General features: G+C 37.9%; 1 protein-coding gene across 2 annotated transcripts in view; it reads right to left on the reverse strand.

Moving 5' to 3' along the window:
- Positions 1 to 2979: 2979 nt before the first annotated feature.
- LOC110454997 (band 4.1-like protein 3) overlaps positions 2980 to 12230 on the reverse strand; it is a 44014-nt gene continuing 34763 nt past the window's right edge. Inside the window, exons 13-15 of one of the 2 annotated variants that reach the window (XM_021504862.1) lie at positions 11720 to 12079; positions 10275 to 10457; positions 2980 to 5770 (exon numbers count right to left, since the gene is read on the reverse strand). In XM_021504862.1, the coding sequence (XP_021360537.1) occupies positions 5735 to 5770; positions 10275 to 10457; positions 11720 to 12079 (579 nt within the window). In that variant the 3' untranslated portion in view covers positions 2980 to 5734. The remainder of the gene's footprint in view (positions 5771 to 10274; positions 10458 to 11719; positions 12080 to 12230) is intronic. The other variant, XM_021504863.1, reaches the window with a different exon arrangement.

Raw genomic sequence — 12230 nt, forward strand, 5'->3', positions numbered from 1 at the left:
CTTAAAGCAGTATAGCCAAATACCCTTTTTGGCCCTGCCCCTCAGCCCCCTGGGGGGTCAGCCACACCATTTGTACAATTTTAAATCCCTGCCTCCCAGGAATGCTTTTGATCAAATATGATTGATATCCAGTGCACAGTTCTACAGAAGAAGTCGTTTGTAGCAATATAGCCAAATTGCCCCCTTTTGGCCCCGCCCCTAAGCCCCCTGGGGAGTCAGCCCCACCATTTGTACAATTTTTAATCACCACCACCTAGGGATGCTTCCAGTCAAATATGGTTGATATCCACTTCTTAGTTTCAGAGAAGAAGTCGCTTAAAGCAATATGGGCAAATTGACCCCTTTTGGCCCCGCCCCTCAGCCCCCTGGGGGGTCAGCCCCACCATTTGTACAATTTTGAATCCCCACCACCTAGGGATGCTTCCAGTCAAATTAAGTTTAATTCCAACCAGTGGTTAAGAAGAAGAAGTTGTTTAAAGAAATTGTTGACGTACGGACGGACGACGGACGCCACGGTATGGCATAAGCTCACCTTGGTCCTTCGGACCAGGTGAGCTAAAAAACAGTGGATAGGACTAGATCTAGATATGGTAGGAAAACAATAGTGAGTATGAGATTCAGTCTATAAAAACACTTCTTGAATGCTAGAAATGAAGATATCATCAACGACGAGGCATATATTCCAATTGTATTTTTTTCTCTTTCAGTCTTTGAAATTGTAAAAGGAAATGAATAAATAATTTCATTTGTTAAATTGCCTTTACTGGGTGAATAATTTGTTTCGGTATAATAAAACAGTTATAGAATGGGTATGAGGGAAATAGCACATTTATGGTCCCCCGAGGTGAAAAACTATTTCCTGAGGCGGCGAAGCTGTCGAGGGGAATAGTTTTTCACCAAGGGTGAGTAAATTGCCTTTACTGGGTGAATAATTTGTTTCGGTATAATAAAACAGTTATAGAATGGGTAATTCGGGAAATAGCAAATTTATGGTTACCCTTGGTGAAAAACTATTCCCCTCGACAGCTTCGCCGCCTCGGGAAATAGATTTTCACCTCGGGGGAACATAAATGTGCTATTTCCCCCATACCCATTCTATAACTCCATTCACAGGGAGATAGCTATACCACTAACAGACTTTAACTAGAACTATTCACAGTGAGATAGCTATACCACTAACAGACTTTAACTAGAACTGTTCACAGGGAGATAGCTATACCACTAACAGACTTAAACTAGAACTGTCCACAGGGAGATAGCTTTACCACTAACATACTTTAACTAGAACTATTCAGTGAGATAGCTATACAACTAACAGACTTTAACTAGAACTGTTAACAGCGAGATAGCTTTACCACAGGGACATACCACTGACAGACTGTAAGTAGAGACTAATCCAAGTCCTCACTACCTTTACCTAAACATGGAAAAGTTGTATAAGTACGACTCTTCAGACACTGAAGGACAAGTTAACAAGGTCATATTGATGACAATTTTCTGAGATATGGGCAATCACCACATTTCATTTTTACCTTCCAGAGTGGTGAGAAGTAGGAATGCTTCAGGTGCTAAGTTCCAAGGTCAAGTTCACTTGGTTTGACAGTTTGTAAACAATGTAACAAATATCACCACATGTGCTATAGTTGCTAATTAAGGAGAATGACTGTTCACCTGGTTAGAGATGACAATACTGTGTTCACAAGGCAAAAGCATTTGGTGATTATGAAAAGTGTTTTTTTACATAACCAATAAGAGTTTCTATGCGACGTTTCTATGACAAGTACTATATGTACAGTCACCTTCATCAGACAAAAGACCAGTGAAGCGTATGCACACAAAGGTGTAAAATGTGTACGACTTAGTATTAAACAAAGGGTAGCTGAATCGAGTCATTTCGGTACATATATAACAACTATTGAACGCGTAGCCAAATTGACATCAATTTTGTGAACTCGTACACAATTTTACACCTTTGTGTGCACATGCTTCACTGGTCATTTGTCTGATGAAGGTGACAAGAGTACATATCGTACTAGTCATCGAAACGTCAAATAGAAACTCTTATTGGTTGTGTAAAAAGAACTTTTCATTATCCATACCTACCAACCTGAAGAAAATGTTTATAAATAGGCATTTGGTGATTTGATTAAGACTTTGACCACTGCTTCCTTGGTTTGACATACCTGACAGGTGAAGTATTTCTAAACTCGTCAACAATCAGATTGGCACTGGTGAGTGAGTCTGCCAAGCTGTACCAATGTCAATGATACTTGTATATATAATTGTTACTTCTTTTGGTTTGGTTTTAAGAAAAAACAACACTGAAAATTAAACGTTGCTTGTATTAACATTTTATTATAATTGTTCATTGGAATGTAGAAAAGTAGCCTCGGCCAAAAATACATGATTATGAATAGTATTGTACAAAAGAAAATTTTCTGTGATTTATCATGAAAATAGTATTTGTTGAATCATTGTAAAACATGTTTAAATGCAACAAATATAAAGTGAAAGTAGAATTTCTAATAACAGCACAATTTCCTGTTAATTTGTTTAAATCACTTTAAATTTACATTGCAAACAAGTTTCACTACATAGATGAACTACACAGAAGTGCCTATTTTGATAATTCAAGTATTTAGATCTAAACTATAAGGAGAATGTGAGGATACAATTGAGCGACGTCCAGAAGTAGATCACACCTAGAGTAAGATCCATCCCATGTTGCACTTTAGGTAATGATTGATCTCAACTTGGCAACTGAATCTTTTTACAGGCAAAACTAAATCTGCCAAATTGGTCAAATTGTATTCACTGACTTACAAATATACAGTTTGTTCAGTGAACACTATATAATCCAATTTCTTATGAAAGTACTAGTAAAACTTGTGTATTCCCACATTCTGTCAAATATATTGGGTACAGCAGCGTGTTACAATAGACAGGTTTCTCTTCAATTATCTCCTCTGTAAAATTTCATTTTTTTTTTTTTACAAGCATGCATCAACAAGAAAGTCTCGTCTATATTTGTTGACAAACTCAACAGGGTATTTGATAAAAATCGGGGGAAATGTCTTATGATGCTGCTAAACTTAACACACATTTCTACAACCCTACAAGACAGAACCTGTGATACAAATTGATTATAGGTGATGTTAGCAATAAAAATATCATTTATCTGACAATTTCAGTCTCCCAGGAATTTTGGAATAAAATTTTATATGAGAATCTCCGGATAACAAATACATGTTTGTACTGCAGTTTTAGGGATAAATAAGAGGTGAATACCTATATATATTCTGGCATACAGTAACTCCAGATAATTATTTCCCAGTGATAATGTTAAACCAGTAATAGTAAACAACTTGGTATACATTCTTCCGTTTCCTGACTAAGATCTCTTTCTGTGACCACCTATCCTAATTGTCTAGTTTAATGTTACACTATGCATTAGTCTCACGAGCTCCTTAGTCCTCGTGATTTCTCCCTAAAGACGAAAGGGCAAGGAATAACCGATTTCCTGATTAATAAAGCTAGCCAAGTGTATTGCTACTCTCGGTTGCAGGTGTATTGTTACTCTGGGTCGCCAGGTGTATTGTTACTCTGGGTTGCCAGGTGTATTGTTACTCTGTGTCACCAGGTGTATTGTTACTTTGGGTTGCCAGATGTATTGTTACTCTGGGTCGCCAGGTGTATTGTTACTTTGTGTCACCAGGTGTATTGTTACTCTGGGTCGCCAGATGTATTGTTACTCTGGGTCGCCAAGTGTATTGTTACTCTTGGTCTGCCAGATGGAATCCAGAAAATAAATTTTGTGGATATAACCTTAGTTCAGTAACATAGCAACACTCGGCTGTTCAACATGGATATAGTGTTCTGGGACTGAATGTAATCAGTCACAATATGGAATAGTGATATGTAAAGTAACAATGTATAGGACATCAGACTTAAAATATTTAAATAACAAAAGTGACAACAAACCATCTCATCTCTTTGTCTTAATTAACCATTAAAAGTAATAATTCTATTTCTAAAACACATTTGTAGATATGAGCTAACAATGGCTACCATTCCACAGGTTTTCTTACAATGGAAAAGGACAAAAATATTTCTATATTAATTATGCTGTTAATCATTAATTGATGTGCTTTACATGTATGAAATATATTGCCTATGTTACAAATTGAATTTGATTCAAAGCAGAAGAAAATGACGGGACTTGATGTGTATTTCTATAATGTTATCGTGAACGTGCCAATCTTTTCTCCTCCTTCGTCACCCAACACCAGAGGTATGTCATGAACAGTTCAAAATATAGGTCATCAATCAATTAGAATAGTTTGATCACTTCAGTGCTATGATTTCTTAAAACATTAGGATTAAAGTCAAAAACATTTAAATGGTAATGAATAAAACTTGTTTAGGTCAAACACATACATTTTTTTACAAAATAGACTGAAAATAAAAATGGTTCTTGTAAAAGAATATATTTTTTCCAAACAAAAAACAGTGCTTGAGTTCCTCACTATCTGACTATTGCCATCCTAAAAGTCCTCCACAACAAACTCAGTGACTACAACAGGTGATACATCTAATGCCTGAACTACTGAAAATCTCAACAGTTTCACCTTAGGCTGTCAACACTGGGCACAATTTGTGAAAGTACCAGGCAAATGTTTAGTCTAGTTTTGCGACCATAATTCGTAACCATAGTTACCAAAAATCAAAATACACTTTCAACATTATTTTTGAGAACTAAACATGATACTAGTACTTTTTGTTTACAGCGAAAACTACACACACATGCAGCGACGATAACAAACATTACATAAAATAAAATCTCATTTACTAAAATTGGAAGAATCACTGAAAAACAGGAAATTGTGTTAAAAATGGTCCATGCATCGATGACATTATAAGTTTTAAGCTTCTTCAGCCATAAAAGGTCCACAAATAACATGGTTGATTTTAATATGGCCAAACAAACACGCTATATACAAAGTAAAATGTAACATTGACATGGATTAAAAATTAATGTACATAAAATTTGTTTTTACAAAATTAGAAAAAGGAAATCAATGTTTTAGCAAAGATCATAATTTGATGGCACAGTCTATAGAACTAATTCTGACAATCATCTATGAATAGGTTTTATAGATACTTATGTATTCAAAATTGATTCACCTCTAGATCTAGACCAGCATAAAATACACACAATTAGACAGTTTGAGAAATACGGTAAAGATAAAAACACAAACAAACATGGCTATATATTCTGACAGCAATTAAAATGATAAATTACATTTCTTGTACAAAAATAACATTTTATATGTTTATTCAATCATTGTATTTGATAATATTGCATAAATGCAGTCTGTCACAAAGGATAGAGGGTAACTAACCATCACCTAATGGTCAGCAATGCCAGCACGGACAATTAAGTCACATGCTTATCTCCCTTGTCACAGTCTGGTGCCTGGATATAGCTGCGCATGTTCTGGTCAGGAGAATATACTTTATCATCACAAGTGTCCATTTGTGCAGGTCATTCAGTAATCTGTGGCACCGTGATGACCTTGACAAACAACAATGACCTTCAGAGATAAGCTAACAATAAATGTCCAACAATGATCTGGCCTAGTATTTGCCGAAGACAACTGGTAGGCTCCAAGCTTTATTAATTCTGGAGGTCACTTGTGTAGGTCATCCCATGGTTAAACGAACGTTGAGTTGTCTAAAGATCAAATTCCTGTCCTGCTCTATCTTGCTCCTGAAGGAAAAGAAGGAAAAATGGGATAAATAATTTGCTCTTACATCTATAAATCCCGTCTCAAGTTTCATTCTGGCTTTAAGTACAATTATCTTATAAGCCTAAGTTTTATTCTTAATTCTTATCTGGCCTTTGACCTGAGGTGAAGGTCACAAGGACCTACTTAAAGTTTCAACAAAATATCTTCCACAGTTAAAAGTTATGGCCCTAACTGTTTTAAAGCTAGGGCCTGGACAAAATTATATTAGATCAAGGACCAAATGAACCAGTAATACTACAATCTGTCTTTCATTCAAATGGAAAATATAAGACATGTCATTTTACTACAACAGAAACCTCCCCTGATGTGTTACTGAGAGAAACCTGTCATGTCAGAAACCTCCCCTGATGGGTAACTGAGAGAAACCTATCATGTTACTACAACAGAAACCTCCCGTGATGTGTTACTGAGAGAAACCTGTCATGTAACTGCAACATAAACCTCCCCTGATGTGTTACTGAGAGAAAGCTGTCATGTAACTACAACAGAAACCTCCTCTAATGTGTTACTGAGAGAAACCTGTAATGTTACTACAACAGAAACCTCCCATGATGTGTTACTGAAAGAAACCTTTCATGTTACTACAACAGAAACCTCCCCTGATGTGTTACTGAGAGAAACCTGTCATGTAACTGCAACATAAACCTCCCCTGATGTGTTACTGAGAGAAACCTGTCATGTTACTACAACAGAAACCTCCCATGATGTGTTACTGAGAGAAACCTGTCATGTTACTACAACAGAAACCTCCCCTGATGTGTTACTGAGAGAAACCTGTCATGTTACTACAACAGAAACCTCCCCTGATGTGTTACTGAGAGAAACCTGTCATGTTACTACAACAGAAACCTCCCCTGATGTGTTACTGAGAGAAACCTGTCATGTTACTACAACAGAAACCTCCCCTGATGTGTTACTGAGAGAAACCTGTCATGTTACTACAACAGAAACCTCCCCTGATGTGTTACTGAGAGAAACCTGTCATGTTACTACAACAGAAACCTCCCCTGATGTGTTACTGAGAGAAACCTGTCATGTTACTACAACAGAAACCTCCCCTGATGTGTTACTGAGAGAAACCTGTCATGTTACTACAACAGAAACCTCCCCTGATGTGTTACTGAGAGAAACCTGTCATGTTACTACAACAGAAACCTCCCCTGATGTGTTACTGAGAGAAACCTGTCATGTTACTACAACAGAAACCTCCCCTGATGTGTTACTGAGAGAAACCTGTCATGTTACTACAACAGAAACCTCCCCTGATGTGTTACTGAGAGAAACCTGTCATGTTACTACAACAGAAACCTCCCCTGATGTGTTACTGAGAGAAACCTGTCATGTTACTACAACAGAAACCTCCCCTGATGTGTTACTGAGAGAAACCTGTCATGTTACTACAACAGAAACCTCCCCTGATGTGTTACTGAGAGAAACCTGTCATGTTACTACAACAGAAACCTCCCCTGATGTGTTACTGAGAGAAACCTGTCATGTTACTACAACAGAAACCTCCCCTGATGTGTTACTGAGAGAAACCTGTCATGTTACTACAACAGAAACCTCCCCTGATGTGTTACTGAGAGAAACCTGTCATGTTACTACAACAGAAACCTCCCCTGATGTGTTACTGAGAGAAACCTGTCATGTTACTACAACAGAAACCTCCCCTGATGTGTTACTGAGAGAAACCTGTCATGTTACTACAACAGAAACCTCCCCTGATGTGTTACTGAGAGAAACCTGTCATGTTACTACAACAGAAACCTCCCCTGATGTGTTACTGAGAGAAACCTGTCATGTTACTACAACAGAAACCTCCCCTGATGTGTTACTGAGAGAAAGCTGTCATGTTACTACAACAGAAACCTCCCCTGATGTGTTACTGAGAGAAACCTGTCATGTTACTACAACAGAAACCTCCCCTGATGTGTTACTGAGAGAAACCTGTCATGTTACTACAACAGAAACCTCCCCTGATGTGTTACTGAGAGAAACCTGTCATGTTACTACAACAGAAACCTCCCCTGATGTGTTACTGAGAGAAACCTGTCATGTTACTACAACAGAAACCTCCCCTGATGTGTTACTGAGAGAAACCTGTCATGTTACTACAACAGAAACCTCCCCTGATGTGTTACTGAGAGAAACCTGTCATGTTACTACAACAGAAACCTCCCCTGATGTGTTACTGAGAGAAACCTGTCATGTTACTACAACAGAAACCTCCCCTGATGTGTTACTGAGAGAAACCTGTCATGTTACTACAACAGAAACCTCCCCTGATGTGTTACTGAGAGAAACCTGTCATGTTACTACAACAGAAACCTCCCCTGATGTGTTACTGAGAGAAACCTGTCATGTTACTACAACAGAAACCTCCCCTGATGTGTTACTGAGAGAAACCTGTCATGTTACTACAACAGAAACCTCCCCTGATGTGTTACTGAGAGAAACCTGTCATGTTACTACAACAGAAACCTCCCCTGATGTGTTACTGAGAGAAACCTGTCATGTTACTACAACAGAAACCTCCCCTGATGTGTTACTGAGAGAAACCTGTCATGTTACTACAACAGAAACCTCCCCTGATGTGTTACTGAGAGAAACCTGTCATGTTACTACAACAGAAACCTCCCCTGATGTGTTACTGAGAGAAACCTGTCATGTTACTACAACAGAAACCTCCCCTGATGTGTTACTGAGAGAAACCTGTCATGTTACTACAACAGAAACCTCCCCTGATGTGTTACTGAGAGAAACCTGTCATGTTACTACAACAGAAACCTCCCCTGATGTGTTACTGAGAGAAACCTGTCATGTTACTACAACAGAAACCTCCCCTGATGTGTTACTGAGAGAAACCTGTCATGTTACTACAACAGAAACCTCCCCTGATGTGTTACTGAGAGAAACCTGTCATGTTACTACAACAGAAACCTCCCCTGATGTGTTACTGAGAGAAACCTGTCATGTTACTACAACAGAAACCTCCCCTGATGTGTTACTGAGAGAAACCTGTCATGTTACTACAACAGAAACCTCCCCTGATGTGTTACTGAGAGAAACCTGTCATGTTACTACAACAGAAACCTCCCCTGATGTGTTACTGAGAGAAACCTGTCATGTTACTACAACAGAAACCTCCCCTGATGTGTTACTGAGAGAAACCTGTCATGTTACTACAACAGAAACCTCCCCTGATGTGTTACTGAGAGAAACCTGTCATGTTACTACAACAGAAACCTCCCCTGATGTGTTACTGAGAGAAACCTGTCATGTTACTACAACAGAAACCTCCCCTGATGTGTTACTGAGAGAAACCTGTCATGTTACTACAACAGAAACCTCCCCTGATGTGTTACTGAGAGAAACCTGTCATGTTACTACAACAGAAACCTCCCCTGATGTGTTACTGAGAGAAACCTGTCATGTTACTACAACAGAAACCTCCCCTGATGTGTTACTGAGAGAAACCTGTCATGTTACTACAACAGAAACCTCCCCTGATGTGTTACTGAGAGAAACCTGTCATGTTACTACAACAGAAACCTCCCCTGATGTGTTACTGAGAGAAACCTGTCATGTTACTACAACAGAAACCTCCCCTGATGTGTTACTGAGAGAAACCTGTCATGTTACTACAACAGAAACCTCCCCTGATGTGTTACTGAGAGAAACCTGTCATGTTACTACAACAGAAACCTCCCCTGATGTGTTACTGAGAGAAACCTGTCATGTTACTACAACAGAAACCTCCCCTGATGTGTTACTGAGAGAAACCTGTCATGTTACTACAACAGAAACCTCCCCTGATGTGTTACTGAGAGAAACCTGTCATGTAACTGCATCATAAACCTCCCCTGATGTGTTACTGAGAGAAACCTATCATGTTAATAGAAGCCTCCCCTGATGTGTTACTGACAGAAACCTATCATGCTACAACAACGTAAGTCTCCCTTAATGTGTTACTGATAGAAACCTATCATTTTAATAGAAGCCTCCCCTGATACATGTGTTACTGATAGAAACCTGTCATGTTACTTTAACACTGTGTAACTTGGAAACATGCCATGAATCCAAAACAAATTCCTCTTTCAATGAATAAGCCTGTGCAGGTGTAAAGGGATTAAAAACACAAGGTAGAGACATGCTATTTATACTAAAAACAAAGAAAATGACGATTTTAGTCTGGAATGAGAAGTGTGAAATGACTGATACAATGATCTACAATTCCTTATTTACCAGAATCACACACAAGCATTACACAATTTCATAGCATAATGAGTTGAAAATAGCTACATGCATCATTGGCAAAATGGGGCCAGGAAAATATGGTAAAGTTAGAACAGGTGAGGGGGTTAAATCAAACAGGTTACAATGTCATGGTTAAACAGAAGACTTGATGTTAGCAAGATTAGATACAAAAACCAATAAGATTAGTATTCAGAGTGGAATAACCACCTCTTCAGCTTCAGAACCATCACCATCAGCCCGATGAGAATCTTCGTCGTCATCATCATCATCATCGTCATCATCATATTCCTCCCTCCTGTCATCTCCTCCTGGGGGTGGGGGAGGGGGAGGAGGGAGGGACTTAGGTAGCTCTGGAGCTTCAGGGTCTCGAGGACTGTCTTTGGGACTCCCCTACAGACCGAACGCATGCATTCATGTCATAACAGGGTTCAACTATATATTACCGGTACTCATGCAAAACTTGACAGCTGTTCACTTGTTGTCACAGAGATACAGTATACGTCTCTTATTACAATATCTCAAAATTTACATCTACAGAGTAAGAATATGTTAAGACCGAAGATATATTATTTTTTCTTTTTTTTGTAAATTTTTATTTAGTAGCAATCAATTAGATTTTCTTTTGATCATTTCAATGAAATATATTTATTGGTATTTTATGAATTTTTCTCCTGATCCCCAAAATATTAGTTACATTTTGACAACATTGATAATACTCGATTAAACACAGGTAATTAACAGTCATCATGAATTTTGTGATGGCAAAAAAGAAAGACTGATGAACAACAAAAAGAGGGAATACAATCTGCAATTTATTATTTTGAAAATATTTGCAGTTAATTAAATTATACTTAACAGCTATTTGAAGCCACTGTGTTATATATTGATCTGAAGTTAACTATTGACTCTCTAGGGAACAGCTGTCAACGTCTTTACTACACATCAAGGACATAATATACCTACAACATGTACCATACACATAGACAGTAATACATACATACATCTGTGCCTCTATTTCAATTTATGGAATACTTTGAAATTTATATAGACTAAATAGGAACAAAATGTTTTCAGTTCATTTTTTTTTACTCTTGTTTCTTTTGATTTGTTTCCAATAAAGCAAACTGCTTCTCATTGTTCAATAGGACATTTTTCAAATTACAACAGATGAAATTAAGGCACTATTCAGTACATGCATTTTACAGATGTGGCACTTTCTCTTCGGGTGTATTTAACCAAATGTAATTGCTAATTAATAACAATGCAGAAAATCACTGGCAAAGAAGGTGTTTTTTGTGACAATATTTTGAGAATATGATCATGCCTTACAACAATTTAAATATCAGGGTATGTACAGCATGCTACTACTGAAGGGATTATTGATGGTGGACTATACAAGGACACATGCAATGGTAGGGAAGTAGTTTGTAAGAGACTAAATCACATTTACAAAGAAAATTTCAATCTTTTTTTCTTCTTTTCATAACAAGTTCCTAATTAATCTTGTATATGTGTTTATGCATTTCTTTAGCTTTAAACCTAAACCAAGTTCCCTTTCCACCAACTTAGATCTCCTTAAAATCATGGGATAATGCTTTCTTTGTTTTTCAAACAACCTGAATTTCTTTCTACAAATAGAAAAATCAACCTACCTTGGGTTGATCTTCAAAACTGCTGAGTCTGCTGCGTTTGTTCCGCTCCTTTGGTTCTGATACCTCTACAGCAGCTTCTTCCACAGCTGCCACGGCGACGACCTCATCCCACTCCTTCTTGCCCCGGGATCCTTTCTTGTCCTTCTGTGACCTTTTCCTCTCTCTATCAAGTCGCTTCTGATCAGCTTTTTCTTCCTTCTTTCTCCTCTTTTCCTCAGCCTTTATCTTCTTCAGTCTTTCCTTTTCCTCCTTGGCAAGTCGTTTCTTGTCCTCCTTGCTATAGACCAGTGGAGGGGCTTCCAGGCGTTCTTCAGGAGGCGGAGGGGGAATTCCATCTAGATCTTCATCCATGGATCTATTCTGTTAAACAGATAAAGAAGTAGTTTTTTGTAATTTATGCTACTTTTTCATCTCTCTTACTTCTATTGTCCTGAGGACTCAGATAATCTGATCTTAATATGTGATGTGGTATTATGTTACCTTGTAATTTTTCTTTCAATAAATTCATGCA

This window comes from Mizuhopecten yessoensis, unplaced genomic scaffold (assembly GCF_002113885.1).
Source record: "Mizuhopecten yessoensis strain PY_sf001 unplaced genomic scaffold, ASM211388v2 scaffold8123, whole genome shotgun sequence".
NCBI classification, from domain to species: domain Eukaryota; kingdom Metazoa; phylum Mollusca; class Bivalvia; order Pectinida; family Pectinidae; genus Mizuhopecten; species Mizuhopecten yessoensis.